The 25500-nt window shown below is 40.1% G+C and overlaps 1 protein-coding gene across 6 annotated transcripts in view; it reads left to right on the top strand.

The window, feature by feature from the left end:
• Window positions 1–25500, top strand: part of MICU1 (mitochondrial calcium uptake 1) — a 212784-nt gene that overhangs the window by 31913 nt on the left and 155371 nt on the right. For 5 of the 6 annotated variants that reach the window (XM_073353627.1, XM_073353625.1, XM_073353620.1 and 2 more), the window contains exon 2: window positions 5268–5429. The exons of the other annotated variant lie outside the window; for it this stretch is intronic. In XM_073353627.1, the coding sequence (XP_073209728.1) occupies window positions 5268–5429 (162 nt within the window). The remainder of the gene's footprint in view (window positions 1–5267; window positions 5430–25500) is intronic. 6 annotated transcript variants of the gene reach the window in all.

The raw sequence follows: 25500 nt of genomic DNA, 5'->3' as shown, positions 1-25500 counted from the left end.
TTTTTTTTACAATTTTGTCTTGTACAGCTGGAATGAAGTAGAGAGACCCAAATAAGAGGACAGAAAAATAGTGGATGGCTTTTCAACTTGTGTCTCTAATTGTTTTAGAAAAAATAACAGTTGCATAACTTCTCTGAGTTTGCATACATAATGGCAATAATTCCCAAGAGAGAAAGTGGGAATTTAGATTAGAGTGGGATGGAAGTAATTGTGAATCTGAAATGAAGGCCATCCTTCATAATACAGGGCCATTTTATGCTGTGCTTGTGTTTGTGGGATGATATGTGATGGCCATTGTTGCATACAGTATTTCACTGAGAGTTTTCATTATGATCACGTAAAAGCTTTTTTTAAAAGGAATAAATAAAACATTAATCACAAAGTAATTTACTTTCTGGTTTGTGTTTATAAATGAGCATAAAATTAGAACTATTCAAATTCAACTGCTAATGGAAGTACTAAATGTTACGGCAATTGCCCATAACTCTGATTTTTAGGGGATATTAGAATAACTTTCTATGTCTTGAGCCACCTTTTACAGAACTCTAACCTAAGGTTAGGAAATAACAGCTGAATGTCACTGCTTGATTTCCCAGTGAAGTTGCCTTCAAATCTGATGTTTGATGTCAACAGATTTGAAAACCTTTGTCTGCACTTCTGCCTGGCATTTGTCTTCTAGGTACCTTTTTAAGCTGTTATATAAATTGTTGGTGTTTACTAAAATATTGTCTGAAATACTATATTGAACAAAACAAGAAGCCTTTGGAAGTAATCTTATAATACAGAATGTCCTGCTTAAGAGGGGAATGACTTTAAAATATGTTGTCCATAGACCTCTGATAAAGAATAAACAGATTGGGTAAAGATAGAGCCCTAAAGAGAAACAAATACTACATGTGAAGAAGCATTCCTAACTAAATGTTGTTTTAAATAGCGTGCTAGTGGTTGAGCTTGAAAGAGCTGTTCCAGGGTATTTATGAAAGCGATAATCTGATTGAAGGATTGCCAGTTGTCTTGCATGTCAGTCTACAAAGAATTCATTGCTCTGAAGCTGTCTTTATCACAGATATCTGTTGAAGGCTGACTCTTTCCATATAAAATTGAAATGCCTCACCCTCCCTTTCAAAGGTTTGGGCAGCCTTGCCCCGACTACATTTCATATCGCCTTGCTAGTGCTTTGCCCTCCGTTCTTGTTCCCTATGCTTCTACTGTACTCTTCCTAGGTCTCTCTTCACATTGCTCCACGTGACTAGAATGGCATCCTTTATCCTGTGCTGCTCCGTCAAATCCTTCCTTCTTGAAAACCTACTCTTTCCCTGGTTTCTACTCCAGTGCTGCCTCCTACTCCTCCTCTTGCTTTACTTCAGTCTCTTTAAAAGAATCAGATGGGACATGATTTGTTCATTATTTGTATTAACCCTCATCCCTCCTTTTGTCCCGTGTTTGTCTTATTTCAGACTAAACTCTTCAGGCAAGAATTAAAATATTTTTACTCTCAAAAATGTCATGCAAATATATGATGATGTGTTATAAATGTTTAACAACAATCTGTTGCTTTCTCTCCTAAATTCATACCAGCAGTTGACATATCAATATCCACAGCTACATATAGGACCCTACCAAATTTACAGTTCACTTTGGTCAATTTCATGGCCACTGGGTCTTAACATTGGTTAATTTTACAATTTCAGATATTTACATCTGAAATTTCACAGTGTTGTAATTGTGGGGGTCCTGATCCAAGAGGGGATGGTGTGTGTGTGTGTGTCCCAAAGCTGCTGTTAGGCTGGTTGCTGGATTGCCATACTCACTCCTGGCTCTGAAAGCAGCACAGCTCTGAAGGCAGCAGCTGCCGAGTTTCCTGCAGCTGGAGAAGGCTCCCAGAGGTGGAGGTAGGTCTGATCTCCCCAGTGCTGCTGGGAGCATCCCAGCCCGGGGATCCTACCTGCTAGTCAGGGCCAGTGGTGGATTAGTATATGGCCCCATGCCCAGGGCCCCTGGATAATTTGAAAAATGGGTGACCCAGCCCTGGCAGGAGCTGTAGGGGCTGAAGTGCCAAGCTTGGGCACCCTGAGCCTGGGCAGAAGCTGAAGAGGGGGACAGAAGCCCCGAGCCTGGGTGGCCCAGAGTCTGGGTAGGAGCCATGGGGGGACAGCAGCCCTGAGCCACAGCTGGAGCCATGGGCGGGGTGAAGCTTGGAGCTTGGGCAGGAGCTGCGGGGGGTGAAAGACCCAAGTCCTGGCAGGAGCCGTGGGGAGTGGCAGCCCCCAGCCCAGGTTCCCTGAGCCGCTGGCAGGAGCTGCAGGGGGTGAAATCCTCAAGTCCTGGCTGGACCCCAGGTAGGAGCCATGGGGTGAGGGGCAGCTCCAGGCTGGGCAGGAGCTGTGGGGGCTGGAAGTCTGGGAGGTGGCAGCCAGTGTTCCCTCTAATTTTTCCAATGCTCCCCCGCTGCAGTCCTGAGCACCTGCGTGGCACTTAATAGGCTGCTGCATGGCTATGCAGCTTAGAGGGAACTTAAGTGGCATGCTCCCAGCCCCAGCAGGAGCAGTGGGGTTGGGGCAGCACCCAGTCCAAGTCCCTGAGCCCTGGCAGGAGCTGCAACTACTACACCCCCGGCAGGAGCTGAGGGAGCTAGCGGGAGCAGCAGCCTGGAGCCTGAGCTCCCAGAGCCGAGGTGGGGGTGGCGGTGGCAATGGGCAGAAGCTCCAGCGCTAGGGTGCCCTAGCCTGGGCAGGAGCCTCAGTGGGAGTAGGGCACCCCGAGGCCCGGCAAGAGTTGCCCGGGGCAGCAGCCCGGAGCTCGGCAGAAGTGAGGGTGTACCACTCATTTCTGCACTGCCTGTGGAGGTGGGTCAGATCTCCTGCCATAACAGCCATGCAGGGGAAGGACAAGTCCTGTCCCTCCCCAGCCCACTTGACTTTGGAGAGATAAGATTTCATAGAGAAGGGCTTATTTCACAGTCTGTGACGTGTTTTTCACGGCCATGAAATTGGTAGGGCTCTAACTATATACTACTGTAATTTGAGGGGAAACGTAAATACATTTAAATTAACTCTGGCGTTTGGGATAAGGGTGTGTGTATGTGTGTTTTCTCAAGCATAAAGATTTGTTTATGCAAACTAGTCCCAACATTACTAAATTGTGAGCTTCTAGTAATGATAAAGCTGCAGTGTGGGTCTGTAGGACTGTATTGCTGCTTGAACTATAAAATGCTAATTGTATCTGTAGGCACTACTTTGTATTGATTGCTATTGGCTCCTCTCACTTGGTCTTGATCTTGAGCAGGTCAGTAAACATTTGTGAAAGGTGGTAGTAAGAGTATGTTAAAAGCTAAGGAGAAGGAATGAAGTTGCTTAAAATAAGTATGCGTTTCTTCAACAGGAGGTTTTCTCCTTGAAAATATGATAAAGGGCTTTCCATATTCTGAATTTTATAATGCATTAATCTATCTGGAGAAATTTCATAGGAGTGTGAATTAGAGCAGTAAGGATTTTTTTTCACTAGAATACACAATGCTTTTATCCTGAGCATTTCTCCTTTGTAATTCAGACTTGCATTTTGTGAGCTTGCACAGTGCAGAAGTCATTTTTTATTCTAAATGTTTCTATTTTTGTGATTCTATCTCCTGTAGAGGGTTTCTTGTTCTCAGATGCAATCTTTGCAGTTTATCGATTTTTACTATTTTAATAACATTTAGATCGGCAGCTTGGTTTTCCCTTTTTCTCTGCACAACTATTTCTGTGCAGGGCAGTGAAGTACACATTGTATTTTAAAAGACATACTTCAGGTTGTGTAATGTTTTAGTTAGAGCGGAGTCTGGGTGTTGAGCTCCAAGCTAGATAACCCCCTCTTCTCCAGTCATTTCAAAAATATAACCAAGAGCCTTCTGGGTTTTTCAATAAAGTAAAATTTATATTAGTTTTTAGCTTGCCTTCTAAGATTGTGTTAGGCAGAATGGATTGTATTAATTTGCAGTACTTATTTCTATGCCCTATTTCTATCTGTAACACAATGATACTTGAAGAGAAATAAACAAATGTTTTCACTTAATATATGAAATGTTTTGGAGAACTTAGGAGTAAGCACTGCTGTAAGAAGAGTGTTTAGACAGCTGAGTCATGATTGCAAAGTGTGTCAGCTGGGCTTGTGCAAATTCGTAATATCTGCAATTTAGAAAACCACTCACCAAGTAAGAGTTGTCACTTTGGATGGGCTATCACCAGCAGGAGAGTGAATTTGTGTGGGGGGGTGGAGGGTGAGAAAACCTGGATTTGTGCTGGAAATGGCCCACCTGATGATCACTTTAGATAAGCTATTACCAGCAGGACAGTGGGGTGGGAGTAGGTATTGTTTCATATTCTCTGTGTATATATAAAGCCTGCTGCAGTTTCCACGATATGCATCTGAGGAAGTGAGCTGTAGCTCACGAAAGCTTATGCTCTAATAAATTGGTTAGTCTCTAAGGTGCCACAAGTACTCCTTTTCTTTTTGCGAATACAGACTAACACGGCTGTTACTCTGAAACTCACCAAGTAATGTAACCATAGTTCTCTGAAAGGGATAGTTTGTTTCAAAACAAATTTTCATAAGATTTGCGGTAATATGCTGGTTCTGTATGATTTGTTGCTGTCTAAAAACTAAGGGTGTATCTAGTTGGAGCCTGCTTCTAGAGGCCTGTCTACTCTATTGTACGAAATTGACTGGTGGGTGAAAAAGGTTCCCAACAGAGGTCCCCATGAACTGGTAAAACTGCTAGAGTAGAAAGGACAAAAGTTTCTCCATCAGCATTTCCATTATATTGTTGGAAACTCTTTCCATTGGGGTTTGTATAATGGCTATCACAATGGAGACCTCATCCTGATTGAGGACTCTGGGTGCTACCTCAACATGCATATTAAAGAGTAATAGTATAGCAACTTTCAACACTGATTCAGGGGGACTGTTGCTGACATCCCTTGTCAGACGCAGGTCAGCTGCCTAGTGTAGGTGCATCTTTGGAGGAGGTAAGTGTCTCACGTTGCACTGCAGTGCCCCTTTTTGTTGGCTCAGGTGTGTCATTGACAAGTTCTGAAGGGAGCTCTGTCCATCTTTCCTTTGCTGGAGTGATAGTCTTGCAAATTGGTGGACTGAAATAAGGATGTGAAATTCTTTGGCTTGGAGGATGGCTAGTTGGAAGAAGGAGGAAAGTAATGAAAAAGTGAATTGCTTTTGTATTGCAGCACTTGCTGCTTTATTTTCAATAGTAATTTGTTTCCCTTACTTGATAGGATGTTTCGCCTTCGAGTTCTTGCTGCCGTGGCAGGCTTAGAGGCTGTTTCCCGATGTTACCATGGAATGGCACATCCCACCAGAAGCAGGCAAAGACTTATGATGGCAGCTTTCATAGGAACAACTGCAGCAACAGCAAGTGCTGGACTCCTGTGGAAGAGGTAAGTGCTCTTAGGAGTCATTCTTGAACAGAACTTCAGCCTTCTGCTGCTTTGGTCCTGCTTTGGTCTCCTGAAGAAATTAATGTGGAGTGAATTTCACCTTGATCGTAGAAGCAACAGAAGACTATGCAAGGCAGCATCACTGCCTTGAGCTCCATTGTGTGAAGAGCAGCAGCTATTGAATGGACATGCATCTGTATCCCATATCCTACATGCAATAGAATTAGGCTCCAAGGGTGTTGGGGAGATGAGCAGGAGTTTGACTAGATTCTGTGGTTACATGGATCTACTGGACACAACCCTTCAAGGTTTCTAAGAGTTGTCACCCTTATTCTAGCTACAAAAGGGCTCTGGAGCTGTCATGCCTTGCCCACTGACTGGGAAGCAGATCATGTATTCTGGCACAAAGTCTAACTAATATATCGTGCTTTCACCTCTTAGGAAGCCTGGTAGGATATAAGTGTCATAAAATAAGACTGATGTTTCATAAAATATGAACTTTAAGCATAAATAAAAAGCCCACTTGTTGCTTAATGCTGAGAGATTTCTGTACCCTCTTGCACCATGTTAGATTTTATTTGAGGAGTATTAGCTGAAAATGTATAGTGCAAACTGTAGCTGTAGCATCAAATACTCTTCTTTATTCATGCTTCAGATGAGGCACTAAGGTTACTTTGTGACCAGTGTAAGACACCATGAAATTACATTTTCACAATAGTGAACAGTGTATAGAAATACTCAGGGTGGCACTAAATGAGCCTCAATTGACTCTGGTTATGTTCCATGCTCTAAACAAAGCAAGCAGTAAATGTTCTTTAGCTTCTAGTTGAATTAAATGCGAAAGCTGTCAGGAGCCACTGTTATCACTGTATGCTCAGGCTCACTACTGTGCAGATACCATGATTAGTCCAAAGGTGATAGTATCATTGAGAGCGTATCTTATTTTCAATTCTAATATTTAGGTATTACTTTATGATCTTATTTTCCAACACAGTAGGTACACTTGCCTCTTATTCGGAATTATGGCAAGCTGTGAGAAGCAGTAATGTAATGTCTCATAATTGTTGTGTACTGTTTTCTGTTTTGGGCAAGGGAGCCTACTTAACATAAACAGAAAAAGTTGTTCACTGTTTTTGCCATTCCTATAATTGGCAAGACTTAAGCTCCTTGCTAAAAGGTGTCATCAAAAACCAGGGGGAAAGCACCATGATCCAGCACAGTCTCTTCTGATGTTACCTGTTAAAATTAATCTGGTTTATATAGTGCCTTTCAATTTGAAGGACCCCAGAGCACTTTACAGACGTTATAAAATCATGCAGCCAGCAGTGAGGTGGAATGCTGCAGCCATTCTGTGCCGATAACAAAGATGACTGTACTGTTATATATCTCCTTTTTGGGTGAGGAAGTGAATAATCTCTCCATTTAAAACTACAGTGAGAATATTTTAAGTGCACATAACATAATTACCTAAATTAGGTTTTTGGCTAGGACACTGTAAGTTCATAGCTCTTTTGTGGAAAATGTCATAAAAATAACCAAGCTGTCAGGTATTAAATTTTGTATCTCATCTGAAGGATGGCGCTTCCAGCAGCACACAGAGAGCTGACAAAATCGCAAACATAAGTGGTGTGGCAGAATACAGGCAACAGTGCAGCCTGGGGCCCAGGATTCCCCGAGTTCTAATAATCCCAGATATGCTGCTAATTTTTCAAAATTTTTCTTCCTCTGTCTATTTCTTAACTAGCACAGATAGGTTAATGTTTGTAAAGCCCTTTCACTGTAAAGTGTTAGGTAAGAATCAAATATTTTGTACAGGTGTTCTTTGATGCACTGTATAATTAGAGATGTGCTCATGGCATTCATATAGGGTAGACTTGTAACTCAATGAGGGGAGAAAATTTGTACTAGTTAACCTTTGTGAAGGATAGGTTAGGAACCAAGGGGCTTAACTTGCAGCAAGGGAGATTTAGGTTGGACATTAGGAAAAACTTCCTAACTGTCAGGGTGGTTAAGCACTGGAATAAATTGCCTGGGGAAGTTGTGGAATCTCAGTCATTGGAGGTTTTTAAGAGCAGGTTAGATAATCACCTGTCAAGGATAATCACCTGTCTAGATCAGGGATCGGCAACCTTTGGCACGCAGCCTGCCAGGGTAAGCCCCCTGGTGGGCCGGGCCGATTTGTTTACCTGCCGCATCCGCAGGTTCGGCCGATTGCGCCTCCCACTGGCTGCAGTTCGCCACTCCACGCCAATGGGGACCGCAGGAAGCAGTGGCCAGCACATCCCTCGGCCCGCTCCGTTTCCTGCAGCCCCCATTGGTCTGGAGCAGCGAACCGCAGCCAGTGGGAGCCATGATCGGCTGAACCTGCGGACGCAGCAGGTAAACAAACCGGCTCGGCCCGCCAGGGGACTTACCCTGGCGGGCCGCGTGCCAAAGGTTGCCAATCCCTGGTCTAGATAATAGTTATTCCCGCCTTGAGTGTAGGGTACTGGACTAGGAGACCTCTTGAGGTCCCTTCCAGTCTGACGATTGTATGTTATTATTTACTTGGCTGTTTAACCCAAGAAATCATATTACCATTACAATGACAAGTTTATACTGATGCTACAAAATATTAAATAGACTGTTTCAAATAAAAACATTTTAACTTTGTGTTTAAAAATAAATGAAAGAAAAGAAACCCTACAATGTAGTAAAGTTCTTTTTCAGTTCTATAGTGCTAATCTTATTGGTCATTTTCACTTGAACTTGCCAAGCCACCAGCAAGAACCTTAACTGTGAAGTGGCTCAAGAAATGAGTTCAGCTGAATATATTTGAACATGAATAGATGCTGTGTTGTGCATACCACTGCATATCATACAATAAGTATAATTGAACTACTTATAAATAAGATGTTTAGCTGAAGGAACCAATGACATTACAGATGGAGGTGGTGTAGCAGCAATGTGGTCGACGTCTTGAGAAAGATGTGGACACACAGTGTCCAGAGAACAACTCAAAGGATAACAAGTTTAGATAACATGACCTATCAGGAAACTTTACAAAACAAACAAAAAAAACCAAAAACAAAAAAACCGAACTAGGCATGTTTAATCTTGAGACAAGAAGACCTGGGGGAGGGGAAAGGGGAGTGGGGAAGAAACTGATCTTTAAATATGTGAAGGTTTTTTAAAGAGAATGATGATAAATTGTTCCTCACATCCACTGATGGTGGGACAAGAAGTAATTGGCTTAATGTACAGCAAGGGAGATTTAGATTAGTTATTAGGAAAAACTTTCTGTCTATATGGGTAGTTAAGTACTGGAATAGGTAACCAAGGGAGGTTGTGGAATCCCCATCTTTGGAGGTTTTTAAGAACAGGTTAGAACAGTGATGGGCAACCTGTGGTCTGCACGTGACCCATCAGGGTAATGCGCTGGCAGGCCGTGACACAGTTTGTTTACATTGACGATCCGCAGGCACAGCTTCCCGCAGCTCCCAGTACCGAAGTTCACTGTTCCCAGCCAATGGGAGCTGCGGGAAGCGGCACTGGTTGCAGGGATGTGCTGGCTGCCACTTCCCGCAGCTCCCGTTGGCCTGGAAAGGCAAACTGCAGCCACTGGGAGCTTCAGGCGGCTGTGCCTGCGGACAGTCAATGTAAACAAACTGTCTCGCGGCCTGCCAGTGGATTACCCTGATGGGCCATGTGCAGCCTGCGGGCCACAGGTTGCCACCACTGGGTTAGACAAACACTTGTCAGAGATGGTCCTGTCCAGAGGCAGGACGATCGATGAGATTGCCTTTTGAGGGCCCTTCCAGCCTTAAATTTCTATAATTCTATATATAATGCATGCAGTGGGACTATTTTACAGTGGAAATTTTTCCCATAGAAGAATTTCACTCAAAGCAACATTTCACGGTAGCAGTTGCAGTTTGTATGTTACAGTGCATTGAAACAATTTAGGACTTGCGTTCTGTTATATCCAAAATTACTTTTTCATAAATGGTATACATATAAATACATAAGCAATTAATGAAGCAAATCAAGATTATGTAAGACTTAAGGGAACACTCTCCAAGCTGGGAACAGTAGTTGTTTTTAAAGTGCTTCTTTGCATAAACTGTTCTGTTAAGACAGTTAACCTTCTGTAGAGATGATCTAATACAATGCTTGTTTTCCTTCAATTAGTTAAGCAAATATACTTTCATTGTTATATGAAACCTTGCTGTGCTGCGAAGCTGAAGACTTCTGGGGGGTTCTGGATCTCTTTCTTTTATCATAACAAAGAAGCCTGCTGCCTTCGATGGTATGTGACCCTAATAAAGGGTGTCTGCAAAAAGAAAAGGAGTACTTGTGGCACCTTAGAGACTAACCAATTTATTTAAGGGTGTGTGGTTTCTAATATTCTGATTAACCTTGAATGATCTATGCTTGAGGCCGTGACACTTCATCATGAACTAAATGAGATGCCCTATTCTGATCCTTGTCAGCAAAATGTCAGCTGTAATGCTTTCCTTAAAAAAGGTGACTTTAAAAAAAAAAAAAAATTATGGCACGCAATGTAGAACATGTAAATCGTAATATCCTGAAAGGCTTTTTAGAGTTCAGTCTGCTTCCTCCATAATCATAAAGATTTATTTAGTCTCTTAGGAAAATGAAAAGCTATTTAAAGGCGTATCAGTGCTTGGTGGTACTGCCATGTAGGAGTGTTCAGGTCTGGTAGTGACTGAAAGAAGATCTTATGCTTATCAGCCCTTTGGAAAGCTGGGGACTTCGGAGGTGGTGTTTTCAGTTATTGAGGAAGGACAACAGTGGAGAAAAGGAGGGCATCTGACCTGCAACGCTTTCTAGAATTTGAAAGTAGCTTTGTGACATAGCCTTTGCTGACTATGGGAATTATTCCATTTTTACATGAGGCATGTGTGGATTATAGGAAATCCCAGGTATAGGAAATAGAGTTGTGCTATAATTGGGATAAGGAAGTGAATGCAATCATTTCAGGATCCCCCACCCGCACCCAACTGCCTTCTTGCGTTGAATTTCTGAATATGTAGGAATCGCAAGCAAATCCTTTTGAAATGTTTTTTGCTCAGTAGGTAAGGGATTGCTCATACTTGGATGCCTGGACAACCCCTTCCCCCCAACAAAAATATAAAGGACAAAATAAAAGCTATACAAAGAGATAATTCAAGGTCAGGTATTTTAATGCATTGCCAAGTATGCTAAGGATTACATTTTTTTCCCCCCGAGGAACTGATAAAATTAACACAAACTAGACAGAGTTAATCGAAGACAAATAGCTGTTGATTGTATCTCTGAATTCTGTGTGGGTTTTTCCAATAGTAATCCTACTGGCTCTTTAGGAAAAACACAGTTCTTAAATGTATCATAAAGGCAGAGTAGCCTCATATTTGTTAAAAATAATTGCCTTCAACTACTAATTATTAATCTAATGTGTTTATCTCTGTAGCTAAGCTGTAGCCACAATATTTTTCAAATGTCACTTTCCTAGTCTATTGGCTAACTTGTCAGATGAATCACAGATGGCAATGGGGAGAAAGAAATACTTAATAAGGCTACATCATAAAAATAGAATGAGAGAGTTGTCAAAAGCTGGACTAGTATCTATGCTGCCTACTAATTTTTACAGTGAAGGTTTGGCAGATGTAATATTTTTCTGTATATGGCATAAAGTGGTGATTACTTCATTAATATTGATGTTTCATTAGGCATCTTAGTACAGAGGAAGCCCTGGAATTCAGGGCTTGAAAAAATCATTCACTCTAGTACTGATGAATGGAAAACTATCTTGGTGAATAGGGTGGGACTCTTATCTCTTCCCCCCCCCCCCCAATTTAAACTTGACTTTAAAAACACAAAAAACTGTCTAGTCCTTATGATTAAAAACTTTAATGTAGGCTGCTGGCTGTCTCTGCCAGCCCAGGAAGAACTAGGGCCTTATCCAAAATCTGTGTAGGCCCTTCTTTCAAGGCACAGTTTGAAGAATAAAAATAAGATTCCCTAAGGAAGGCCAAAACAAAGCTATTCCCCTGACCAAAGCAGGCTGCAGGGACCCAAAGGCCTTTCCTCTTGCATCACACCCCGCTGCTCCAGGGCCAGGCAGCCCCTTTCTTTCTCTTCAATGGAGCCCTTTCAGCCTGTCATGGTATCTGGAGTGGCTCACAACCATGAATGCCAACTTCAGGGTAGACTGTCAAGAAACAGGGCAGAGCCCTCCAAATGGTTGTATGTTCTGTCATTAGATTTCACCAATCCAGTAACAAGTGTGAACTCCTAAAGCACTGTATCAGTCTTACCAGAGAGTCATAGGCAGTCCAAGTCTATCTTGCCACCCAGGCAAGCTGGACTTAGTGATAAATGGTCACTATACACCAAAAATCACAACAGTATTCAGATTACTCCCAGTCCCAAAGGACCAGCCACTTACCCCAGTCAGTTTGAACCTTAGTTCTCACTCCAAGGATAATACTTGTAGCCAATCCTATAGTAAACTGTCTAAGGATTTATTCAGAAAATAAATGAGTTATTACAAGGTTAAATCAGGCAAGCATATATACACAGATGTTAGTCCATATTCCAAAAGGTGACAGAATTGTAGAAATCTGTCAACTCTGAATGCCTTTTAGGGCTAATCTGGGTTAACTCTGGTGACCTTTGCTTCCATTTTGTAGCTCCAGCTCTGTAAAAGTCTAGACAGCAAAAGAGATGAGAGAATTTCTTGTCAGCAATTTTAATTTCCTTCTTCCAAAATTAAATCTGTTGTGAGGATGGCCTTAATGATGGGCAGGAGATGACCCCTCCTCACTGGGTTCACGGTTTCAGAGCAAACATGTTTTACAGTTACGAAGCAAAAATTTAAATATTATATAACGTGACCAATTATAATTGAGATTAACGCATGCAGCAACTTGGAAGCATATCCTTAAGTCTAAACCCTAACTATATTGTTATAAGTCTAATACTCATCTTAACCATACTAACACACAGGCCTATACATATGTGGTTTCATCACTGCTGACAGGGCCTGTAGCAGATACACACCAGAAAGATACAGTGAAGGGTGCTTAGGACTCAATAAGTCTCTGGGATAATGGGTGAATTGCATCTTTAGAAAACCAATTTTAGCATAACTCCTCTGAAAGAAGCGGGGAAAGGAGGAGCAGTAAAAACTTACAAGGAGCAGAACAAAGGCAGCCCGGTGACCAAGAGGGGTCCACAGGAAGACAGTGAGGAAAGGAAGAGGAAGCAAGGGCCAGGAGAGGAGAAGGTCATACAATCTGGATAAGTGGCTTCATGAGGTGCAGAGACCAGCCAGCGTGCAACAGCCTACAATAGAAGGGACACCCTGCCTGCCTCTCTGGACCCACATGGTTCCCCAAGGACTCAGGAAGGAAGTGTGAGAGAGACATTGTGGTTTCAGGTGTGTTTGGTATGATTATGATTAAGTACTGAAGAGCATAAAGGTGTTACTCTCTACGCAGAGAGTGTTTGTTAACGGCTTCACAACTACCGTGTGGCCTTGAGAGAGTTAAACTGTAACCAGGCGCTTAGCGGCTCCACACCTTTGGGGTGGAGTTCCGAGAGAGGGCATGCTTAAGTACTGGGGAGTCTGAAGGGACAGCGCTGCGCCCAGAGGGGCAATGTTGCTGGACAGTGGATTCCAACTCTCAGAAAGGTGGTGCCAGATAGAAGGTCTGTGCTGTAGGAATAAGCCTAGCAACCCCAGGAATGAGACAGTGGCTGAACTCTGGTCAGGCTCCCAGGACATGAAACACCCATGGTTCCAGAGCAACAGAGGCTTGGATTCTGCTCACAGCAGTCCTAGTGAGTGGCCAGGATCTCTGACAGTAGGTTTCTTAACCTTGCCCCAGACAGTCTCCTTAAGACAATGGAGAATTGAAGTTACTTAATTTTGATTTTTTTCATTACTTTTTATGTAACTAAATAGACCTGATATTGAATGAAATATAAATGTCTGGTAGGTTTTAGCTGTTTCCTGCTGTACTAGGTGGTTTCCCCCTTCTTGCTGTACTAGGCAGCCAGTGTTACAATAGGAAGTACCCCAAATTTCTGAACACACAGCTTGCTAGGAACACATGGCTATCACTTTTTAAATGACTACCTTTCAGTCTAATTTTCCATGTAATATGGTTATTTGGGGATAATACAGCTCTCAAACTAGAAATAAGAAATGTGTGTATTGTGCATTGATAAGAGGCTTTACATAAAATTTGGTATATTTTCTTTCTGATGGCTTAGGAAGCCCGTCCATACTGATGTGATAAAGGATTAAACAAGATATGTTGTACCATTAAATCAGTGCACACTTTTAGGATAAAAATTGCTCAGCAGATAACATTTTTTAGGACTTACTAGATACCTGTAAAAATAGAAAAGAGTGATATTTGTTGGAGCTGAGAAGGGAAGAATAATAATTGCTACATATTGTTTGACTCCATGCACCTGGGTAAATCAGTTCTGGAATAAAGTAATGAAATATTTATGTATGGTTTTAGTATGAGAGATTCTCAGAAACACCACCCCCAGTCTAATGATTTTTAGAAGTCATGAAAATCTGATTGGATCACAAATTTCTTTTGTGACGGTTGTTGCACTTAGAGGATATTACAAAACTGGAAGCCCACAAGGAGGGAGCTATAGACTGATATTCTGGACTAGATTGGTGAATGGAGGGAGGGGTGGAATTATCTTTTTCATAAATAAGCATAGATGGCTATGAGGAGTGTTGGTGACAATCTTTTTATAAGCAGTGTACATGATATACCTGAAGTATTTAGTTCTAAATCTCTCATATCCACTACACTGACAGCAATAATATAACAAATTAGGGCTATCAAGCGATTAAAAAAACTAATTGCGCGATTCAACAATAATAGAATACCATTTATTTAAATATTTTGGATATTTTCTACATTTTCAAATATGCTGATTTAAATTACAACACAGAATACAAAGTATACAATGCTCACTTTATTTTTTATTTAAATATTTGCACTGTAAAAAACAAAAGAAATAGTATACTGGAGGTTTTTAAGATCAGGCTTGACAAAGCCCTGGCTGAGATGATTTAGTTGTGGATTGGTCCTGCTTTGAGCAGGGGTTTGGACTAGATGACCTCCTGAGGTTCCTTCCAACCCTGATATTCTATTCTATGATTTCAAGTCACATAATACAAGTACTGTAGTGCAATCTCTTTATAATGAAAGCTGAACTTACAAATGTAGAATTATGTAAAAAAAAAAAAACACAACAAAAAAAACCCTGCACTCAACAATAAAACAATGTAAAACTTTTAGAACCTACAAGTCCACAGTCCTAATTCAGCCAATCGCTCAGACAAACAAGTTTGATTACAATTTGCAGAGGATATTGCTGCCCATGTTTTGTTTACAGTGTCACCTGAAAGTGAGAACAGGCATTCGCATGGCACTGTTGTAGCTGGCATCATAAGATATTTACGTGCCAGATGCACTAAATATTCATATTTCCCTTCATGCTTCAACCACCATTCCAGAAGACATGCATCCATGCTGATGATTGGTTCTGCTTGGTAACAATCCAAAGCAGAGCGGACTGACTTATGTTCATTTTCATCATCCGAGTCAGATGCCACCAGCGGAGGGTTGATTTTCTTTTATGGTGGTTTGGGTTCTGTAGTTTCTGCATGGGAGTGTTGCTCTTTTAAGACATCTGAAAGCATTCTCCACACCTCGTCCCTTTCAGATTTTGGAAGGTATTTCAGATTCTTAAACCTTGGGTCAAGTTCTGTAGCTATCCTTAGACATCTCACATTGGTACCTTCTTTGCATTCTGTGAAAGTGTTCTTAAAATGAACACATGCTGGGTCATCATCTGAGACTGCTATAACATGAAATATATGGCAGAATGTGGGTAAAACAGAGCAGGAGACACAGAATTATTCCCCAAGGAGTTCAATCACAAACTTAATTAACGCATTATTTTTTTTAACGAGCGTCATCAGCATGGAAGCATGTGCTCTGGAATGGTGGCTGAAGCATTAAGGGGCATATGAATGTTCAGCATATCTGGCATGTAAATATCTTGCAACACTGGCTACAAAAGTGCCATGTGAATGCTTGTTCTCGCTTTCAGGTGACATTGTAAATAAGAAGCGCGCAGCATTATTTCCCAGAAATGTAAACAAACTTGTTTATATTGGCGATTGGCTGAACAAGAAGTAGGACTGAGTGGTCTTGTGGACTCTAAAGTTTTGCTTTGTTTTGTTTTTGAGTGCAGTTATGTAACAATCTACATTTGTAAGTTACACTTTCACGATAAAGAGATTGTACTTCATTACTTGTATGAGGTAAATTGAAAAATACTATTTCTTTTGTTTATCATTTTTACAGTGCAAATATTTGTAATAGAACACAAAGTGTACATTGCTCACTTTATATTATTTTTTGTGTTGTAATAGAAATCAATATATTTGAAAATGTAGAACAACATCCAAAAATATTTAATGAATTTCAATTGGTATACTATTGTTTAACAGTGCGATAAATCACGATTAATTTTTTTACTCACGGTTAATTTTTTCGAGTTAATCATGTGAGTTAACTGCGATTAATTGACAGTCCTATCATAAATATCTTTTAAGGTGGGTTTACAAGCAGATCCTGTGCAGCCTGTCTGCTGCTGCTTATGACCCAGTCACTCCATCTTGTTCTTACTTTCCACCCTGGCATTATTTTGTGCTGTCTTGGTTCTTATGTCTTCATGTGTACAGGGTGTTTCAGTTTAATTGTTTGGTCCCTCTCTCACTGTCTTGGTATCTTTTACCAAGCTTGATCCACTCCTCTTCCCCACCTGTGCTTTCTCTCTGCTTCCTTAGGTAAGCTTATCTGTTCACAAAGCTTCAGCTATCATCTCTGTTCAGATGTCCTGCCAATCTACTTCTTCTCTTCTGCCTCTCCAATCTCCACTCTCTGGGCAATCTGACATTGCCTTCCTGATACCTTCCTGAAAGATTCTACACTGGAGAACATTATCTGTACTCACAAACACTTTCCTCTTCTCTCCCCGCCCCCAATCATCTTCCCAATCATACAGATTCATAATCTCTGGCCTTGTCTATGCTAGAGAAGTTTTGCTGGTATAGCTATCCTCGTAAACCCTCCCAGTGTAGCGGTACTTGAATAAATTTTTGCATGCACACATCTTGGTATGAGCTAGGGAATTCACTGTTTAAACTCTGGTTCTTAAATATCACTTTACATTTTACTTTTTTTTTTGGCTATTATGTTTTTGAAACAATATGGGTGCCCTCTGGTGGCTAATCTAACACCTGTAGCTTCCTCTGATGTTAACTAGTGTGTAGGCTAGTCAGTGATGAGATTTTCTGGTATTTATGCTGAAATACTACTGGAATTTTTTGTTCCTCCACCTAACTCCCCATTGACAAACATTTTCAGCATTGAATTTGAAAATGTATCACCCCAAAATACTACTTTCTCAATAATATTTAAATAACCTCTTCTGGAAGGAAAATATAACATCATTTTATGCATAGTGGTCGTTAAGTACCTTTCCTCTTAATTTCCTGATTTAATAGTCAAGAAATAGTCATAGGACTGGAAGGGTCCTTGAGGGGTCATCTAGTACAGTCCCCCACACTCATGGCAGGACTGAGTGTCATCTAGACCATTCCTGCCAGGTGTGTGTTGAGCCTGCTCTTAAAAATCTCCAGTGATGGAGCTCCCACAATCTCGTTAGGCAATTTAGTCAAGTGCTTAACCACCCTCAAAGTTAGGAAGTATTTCCTAAGGTCCAACCTAAAACCTCCGTTGATGCAATATAAGCCCATTGCTGCTTGTCCTATCCTCAGAGGTTAAGAAGAACAATTCTTCTCCCTCCTCCTTGTAACAACCTTTTATGTACTTAAAAACTGTTATCATGTCCCCTCTCTGTCTTCTATTTTCCGGACTAAACAAACCCAATTTTTTCAATCTTCCCTCATAGGTCACGTTTGCTAGACCTTTAATCATTTTTTGTTGCTCTTCTCTGGACTTTGTCCACATCTTTCCTGAAATGTGGTGCCCAGAACTGGACACAGTACTCCAGTTGTGGCCTTATCAGCGTGGAGTAGAGTGCAAGAATTACTTCTCGTGTCTTGCTTACAACACTCCTGCTAATACATCCCAGAATTGTTTACTTTTTTAAAAACAGTATTACACTCTTGACTCCTATTTAGCTTGTGATCCACTATGACCCCCAGATCTCTTTCTGCAGTACTCCTTCCTTGGCAGTCATTTCCCATGTTGTACGTGTACAACTGATTTTTTCTTTCTAAGTGGAGTACTTTGCATTTGTCCTTATTGAATTTCATCCTTTTTACTTCAGACCATTTCTCCAGTTTGTCCAGATCATTTTGAATTTTAATCCTATCCTCCACAGCACTTGCAACCCCTCCCAGCTTGGTATCATCCACAGACTTTAAGTGTGTTTTCTCTATGCCATTATCTAAATCATCGATGAAGATATTGAACAGAACCAGATCCAGAACTGATCCCTGTGGGACCCCACTTGATATGCCCTTCCAGAATGACTGTGAACCACTGATAACTACTCTCTGGGAACGGTTTTCCAACCAGTTTTGCACCCGCCTTATAGTAGCTTCATCTAGGTTACATTTCCCTTGTTTGTTTATGAGAAGGTCATGCAAGACAGTATCAGAAGTCAAGCTTTGCTAAAGTCAAGCTAACTGTGCTAATTTTAACTTGAATCTTTGAAATGTTAACTAACTTTCTGTTGTGTGTTTTTAATTTTTGTACTAGTATCACAACTTTGTATGACTTAACTGGATTTGGGTTTTTTTAGTGTTATTTGATAGACAGTCTCTGCTAGGTTGGGTTCTACTTAAGATATCCATGGTCATCTGGGTTCCTTGAGTGATTTGTAGGTCTCATCTGTCACCACCTTGCTAACCTACTCTCAACCCTCTTCCTGTTTCTGGCGATAGGCCTGATGTGGGAGGTAATTTAAGAGCCCTGCCAGACGTGTAAGTAGTCCTATTGGCTTCTTGCTACATTGCAGGATTGAGTCTATAGTCTGCACAATAACAAGTAGCTGATGCTACAATGACTTTGTGTAATATTATAATCATGCAACGTACCTATTTCTTGACATTGTGGAATTAGTGTCATTATTGAATAATCTAGGAAAGATCTACGATGCATGATGAATAGCTGTTCAGAGTTAATGTCCCACCTCTGATAGATACTTCAAGTCTCTCTTTTTAAAAATAAGTTAATGTATGTGTAGCTTGTCAAGACAGTAAAATCTGAAGCTACACTACAAACTTTTGCCGGGATGGCTAAGTCAGTCAGGGGTGTGATTTGTGATAGATATAGCTTTTCTAGCAAAAGCTCTGTGCGGGACAGTTATACTGAGAATACTGTGGCTTTTCATTTGGGTGTCTGGAATAAGCTATATCAGCAAAAGCACAGTTTTTGCTTTTGATGCTAGGAGTGATTTGCTGGTATAGTACACCAGCGTAGCTATACTGGTAAAGCCTTCCCAGTATAGAGCTGGCCTTAGTGAAAAGTATCACTTTCAATTCAGTAACTTGCACACACAGTCTTACATTGTTTATTATTTGCATTGTGGTAAATGATCACACTTAGTTACTGGCCACCCCTGGGCAAAAGGCAAAATCCTTTCCTTTTATAATAAGCTTATAATAGAAGAAAATGAGCAAAAGATGAAAGGGTGGGGTAAGGATAAAATATTATCAAGCTTTTTTGGTTTTTGTTCATATAAACTATCTGCAACTTGCCTAGTAGCTAGATATTGGTTGGATAACTTTGTATAGATGTCGTTGTAGAAATGGGTCTTGAGCAGAGGGTAGTGGCCTGATAGTACTTTAGTCCAATTTTACAGCTGCTGAAATCTCAGGTGAGGTTCAGTAACTTAAAATCTTTCCGCTGTGGATTCACTGTTGAGTAGGCTGTCATGCTTTACAGTGCACATTCTGTCAAGATACTGATTTAGATAGACAAGGTGGGTGAAGTAAATTTTTTTTTATTGGACCTGAAGAGCTCTGTGTAAGCTTGAAAGCTTGTCTCGCTCACTCAGTCGTTCTCTCAATAAAAGATATTACGTCATCTACCTTGTCTCTAATACCCTGGGACCAACACAGTTACAGTAATACTGCATACAAGATGTTGATTTATTATTTTGGAGGAGGAAATGCAGCTGAGTAGCCTGAAGCTAAAAACCTGAGTAAAATGAAAATTTAGGAAGTGTAAAGTTTAATATAATGTACATTTTGGAACACAGAAGAGTAGAAAAAAATGGATAAAATATTGAGTATTTCAAAGAATTTTATTTTCTCATTATTCCTTTCTCCACAAAGTCTGTTAAACACATTAAATTATTTTGCTGGTTGATTTGAAGTTATGCATGTTCTCATACAGAACTTAATGGTTACATACTGGTCTTCAGTAGGGTCTGTGCATGGATCCAACTTGCATAGTGCTTATGGCTGCAGGTTTATTTATTAAACAAGAAAAAATGGCACATAATACAGTTTCATAACTGTAATCTTCCTGTGATGGTTTTAATGTGGTCATTTATTTTTGTTGGCATGAGATGGAAAACCAGTCTTTGTGTGTGTAAGTATTTTGTATATAGTATTATAGTTAAATACTTACGTAATATGGTAGTGCCCAAAGGACCCAATTTGGATTTGGGACCACATGGTGCTGGATGCTGAACAAAGACTATAAAAAACAATTCCGACTCTGAATTGTCAAAAAATACAAACCAGCAAAGAGTAGGGGCCGGAGTTACAATATGATGGGTTTAGCTATAGAGGTAGGGAATGCAAATGAATCTGATAAAGAATTGGTCCAACTTTTTTAGATATTGTCACAGATCCTAACTCCCTGCTGGCCACCCATTAGGACTACTGTGAGGGGAATCCATGCCTCTGTGCTTTGGTTTCTCTGGGGTGTGTTAAGCTTCCGAAACCTCAACAGATTGCGGCACTAGTTTCTCTGATGGCCTCTCTGGCACATTTTCCTGGGCACTGATTGTCTGCTACCACTTCTTAGAAATGGAGTTGTGCAGTCCACTTCCCTAGGCCACCAGGTCAACGACAAGTGGTGACCCCTGATATAACCCAGTAATTTAAATATGTCCCTTTCCCAGAATGTCTAGTATCTCCCAGGGGTTTGCAGTAGCTATGAAGCACTCAGCACATGCACTCATATATTTTGCACAGGGTCTAACACCTTTTTGCACTTTTATGCTTAATCATGTCAAGCACAGGAAAGTACAGATCATACACGCAAAAAAAAAAAAACTCAACTCATGTCATTTACTTTCTAGCTCACCCTTCCCTTCTGAGTCCTTGGGGAACTATCAGAATCTAGGAAAGCAGGGTGCCATAAATATAAAGGGAAGGGTAAACCCCTTTGAAATCCCTCCCGGCCAGAGGAAAAATCCTCTCACCTGTAAAGGGTTAAGAAGCTAAAGGTAACCTCGCTGGCACTTGACCAAAATGACCAATGAGGAGACAAGATACTTTCAAAAGCTGGGAGGAGGGAGAGAAACAAAGGGTCTGCGTCTGTCTATATGCTGCTTTTGCCGGGGATAGACCACGAATGGAGTCTTCGAACTTTTAGTAAGTAATCTAGCTAGGTATGTGTTAGATTATGATTTCTTTAAATGGCTGAGAAAAGAATTGTGCTGAATAGAATGACTATTTCTGTCTGTATGTCTTTTTTGTAACTTAAGGTTTTGCCTAGAGGGATTCTCTATGTTTTGAATCTAATTACCCTGTAAGGTATCTACCATCCTGATTTTACAGGGGTGATTCTTTTACTTCTATTTACTTCTATTTCTATTAAAAGTCTTCTTGTAAGAAAACTGAATGCTTTTTCATTGTTCTCAGATCCAAGGGTTTGGGTCTGTGGTCACCTATGCAAATTGGTGAGGATTTTTACCAAACCTTTCCCAGGAAGTGGGGTGCAAGGGTTGGGGGGATTTTGGGGGGAAAGACGTGTCCAAACTACGTTTCCCAGTAAACCCAGTTAGTTTGGTGGTGGTAGTGGATAATCCAAGGACAAAGGATAAAATTAACTTGTACCTTGGGGAAGTTTTAACCTAAGCTGGTAAAAGTAAGCTTAGGAGGTTTTCATGCAGGTCCCACATCTGTACCCTAGAGTTCAGAGTGGGGGAGGAACCTTGACACAGGGTATCCTCTGCCTCAGCATGTTTGGTTGTTTCTCCATCATGAGAAAAAGAACCCCTGACCAGACTAGGTTCCACCCTTTTTAAAACCCTGCTGCATCCAGTGACATGCTTGCTAGCTTCCTTTTTTAGTGAGTACTGTCATTTGACTTTGTTGTCAATGAGACCTATCCCTGCTAAACCAGTTTCTCTGCACAGGGAGAGTCCTTTGTGGAGAGTGAATAGATTTCCACTGATTGGGTACTTGAGTCACCTACCCTCTACTATTGTTCTTTTGCCACCAGCCTTTAGAATCTCAACCCAGCATAAAAGCAAACAGAGCATAGAGAAAGCAAAAGGCTGCATTCAAAATGGAGTTTTCAAATTGACAGAGACACATAGGGTTCATAGTCTCACACAGTATATAAACTGTACCAATGTATTACCAAGTCTTCACAGTTAAATGCACTTTTTTTTTTAAAGTGCGGCTAAGAGGCAGAGAGAAAAGGAATAACAAAAGGAAAGAAGGGGAAGAGTTAGTGAGCTGTGTTTTTAGTGGCATCTCACAGGGATTGGTTCTTGGCCCTATGCTATGTAACATTTTTTTATCAATGACCTGGAAGAAAACAAAATCATCACTGATAAAATTTGAGGATAACACAAATTGGGGGAGTTGTAAATAATGAAGAGGACAGATCACTGATTCAGAGGTTTCTGAATCACTTGATAAACTGGGCACAAACAACATGAATTTTTATGTAAATTATACATCTAGGAGCAAAGAATGTATTACATTCATGTAATTCTTGTATTACAAAGAATGCTTACAAGATAGGGCATTGTATCCCGGGAAGCAGTGATCCTGAAAAAGATTTGGGGGTCATGGTGAATAATCAGCTCAACATGAGCTCCTGATGTGATGCTGTGGCCAAAAGAGCTAATGTGATCCTGGGATGCATAACCAGGGGAATCTCAAGTAGGAGCAGAGAGGTTATTTTACCTGTGTATTTGGCACTCGTGCGAATGCTGCTGGAATACTGTGTCCAGTTCTGGTGCCTACAATTTAGGAAGAATGTTGATAAATTGAGGAGGGTTTGGAGTGGAGCCCCGAGAATGATTAAAAGATTAGAAAACCTGCCTTATAGTGACAGACTCTTAAGCAAAATAGATCAAGCTCTTCGAAAGAAGATTAAGGGGTGACTTGATTACAGTCTATATACCTGGGGAAACAGATTCTTAATAATATCTTCAGTCTAGCAGAGAGAGAGAGATCACATGATACAGCACCTGGAAGTTGAAGCTAGACAAATTCAGACTAGAAATAAGGTATACACTTGACAGTGAGAGTAATTAACCATTGAAACCATTTAGCAAGCGTCATGGTGGATTATTTATCACTGACAATTTTTAAATCAAGACTGGATGTTTTTCCAAAAGATATATTCTAGTAATTATTTTGGGGAAGTTCTAATACCTGTGGTAAACAGGAGGTCAGACTAGATGATCACAATGGTCCCTTCTGGCCTTGAAATCTATGCATCATATTACATCATAATGGGTTTTGAACAAAACAATTTTAAATAGCATCTCAGTGTCCCTTTAAAATAAATAAATATAGAGCTATTCTGAATTGTTGGTCTGAGAATGTAATGAAGCTGTTCACAGGTTCAGTTTTTTGTATTGTCTGCATAGTCCTTCATTTGATTCAATTTTAAAGCTCTGTGGATTAAGGCATTTCTTTATTTCAGAGAAAGTAATGTGAAAAAGTGAATCTTAGTTTGAGTTTTTACAAAATGGAGGAAATGTGATGTCCTGTTTTAATTTTTTTGTATTGGCTTTCAGCAGTTTTTATGAGTGCTGTTCTCTACAGCAGAATCCTCTTCATTAGTACAGAATCTGCAGAACTTGAAAACATGTCTTTTTGTATCTCCGTTATGAGTATCAGATCATAGGAATGTACTGGGATGGATATCAATTTATTAACTTCATGAATTAATTTCAAAATACCAATGCAGAAAAACACTAACTCCTTTTTATGAAACTGCATTATGACTCTATGCTAACACAAGTTGAGAAGGTATTTAGATTATAAGCATCTTTGCTCAACTCCCAATTTTTTAGGAAAAATATTACCACTTGGACAAGCTTCCTCTCTGCCCACGAGTGACCATTTTTCTGAAAGTTTGATAAAATTCATTTCAGCTGTATGAAGGACAAAGTAGTTTGTAACAAGATAAAATTTTCCAATCTACTTCTTGAGTTGTGTACATTCCATTTAAGAAATCTGAAATTAATCTGGTCAAGTCCTGGTATTTGATATACTCTAGTTATTTGTAAATTTTGATTTCTTCAAAGTTAAATGGACACCGGAAATGCGTGGGGAAATAATTGCCCAAGTCTATGAAATGTTATCCCTTAATTTTATAGGTACTTTTGGGCAATCACGGGATTTTAAAACAAATCAATTCAAAATGCACAGAGAAACAACACAGTGCTTACCAAGGTCCAATTCTTTCACTGCTTAGCGAAGGCCCTTATTCTTACGTTGTAGCTTCTTTCACAAGAAGTCCCACTGACATCAGGGAAATATTTGCTGAATAAGGGTGGTAGATTCTGTCCCTAACTTGTTAGTTTTTATTTTGAAGTTGTAAATAAAATTAATTTAGTCCATCCTGTGTGTGGTTTAAAAAAAAAAAAATGTGTACAATCTTCCCTCCCTCCTTACATCATCCTTCAACCTCCGAGATCTTTCTCTTTCTACATCATCTTCTCCCCTTCTGTGAAAATCTTCCCAATCCCTCAAATGATCTTCTTTCCTTTCTTCCTACACACGTGTCTTGAGAGTGGAAAAACAAATATTTGATAGAATTTGTAATTACTTGAATTTTACGTTTTAATAAGTGTTTAGAGATCTAAAAATAAGCATGTTAGCTGAAGATTTTTATTAAAACGGTCAGCTATGAAATATTACCCCTTAAAGTCCAATGATGATTTAAGTCAGCATGCCACTGAGATTAATCTGAGAAGTTCATGGCTTTTCATAGTCGTTCTTTTAGTTTGTTGCAGCACTGGTTTGGTTCTCATTCATGAAAATATCTTTCAGACCAGAAGGGCTATTAAATATATTCTTAAATTCTCCAGAAAACATTGAAATCTTAGCAGACCCATAATGAACGCTGAAATATAGTCTCTTTGCATACCTAGCACATTTGTGGTACTATAAAATACCACAACAAATTCCTAATTGTTAAAGTATCTCACAAGTGACCATCGTTTTCTATATTTTTCAATTGAAATTTGCTGACTAGATAAAACTCACCTTGTGCACCACCAGCCTTAGATTGCATACCAGTAGTTTGTAGAGCACAGTAGGTAGATATAAATGTATGTGAATTCCTAATGTAATGCTTCTTCATCTGTAAGCAATGTAGAAGACTTACTACTTCCAAATCTATCACATGTAATAGCGGTCAGTGACTTATGAGGAGTCCGCAAGAATGGAGCTGTACTTTTTTGTGGTGTTTAATTTTGAAGTAATCTGTCCTCTTTATTTTACTTTTTCTTTATGTAGTGCATGGAGACTATCCACAAATGTGACTGTGTTTACCCTTGTGAAATTTCAGTAAAGCTAGTATTTTTATTTTTAAAAGATAAGGAACTTTTGATACACCGCTTCTACATTTTGTTGGTAAAAATGGAGGCCAAATATAAATAATTCTTTGCTTGAAGTTTAGGAGATACAAAGATCCTGTGTTTTTTAGGGTAGTCTTTGTATACGAGATGTTATGCTTTTCATTTGTGGCATTTGCAACTGAGCTTTTATGTGATACTTTTGATTAAAAGTGCAATG

Source organism: Lepidochelys kempii, chromosome 7, assembly GCF_965140265.1.
Source record: "Lepidochelys kempii isolate rLepKem1 chromosome 7, rLepKem1.hap2, whole genome shotgun sequence".
Lineage (NCBI taxonomy): Eukaryota > Metazoa > Chordata > Testudines > Cheloniidae > Lepidochelys > Lepidochelys kempii.
The sequence above is the reverse complement of the archived record's forward strand: the minus strand, read 5'-3'. Positions and strand labels throughout refer to the sequence as shown.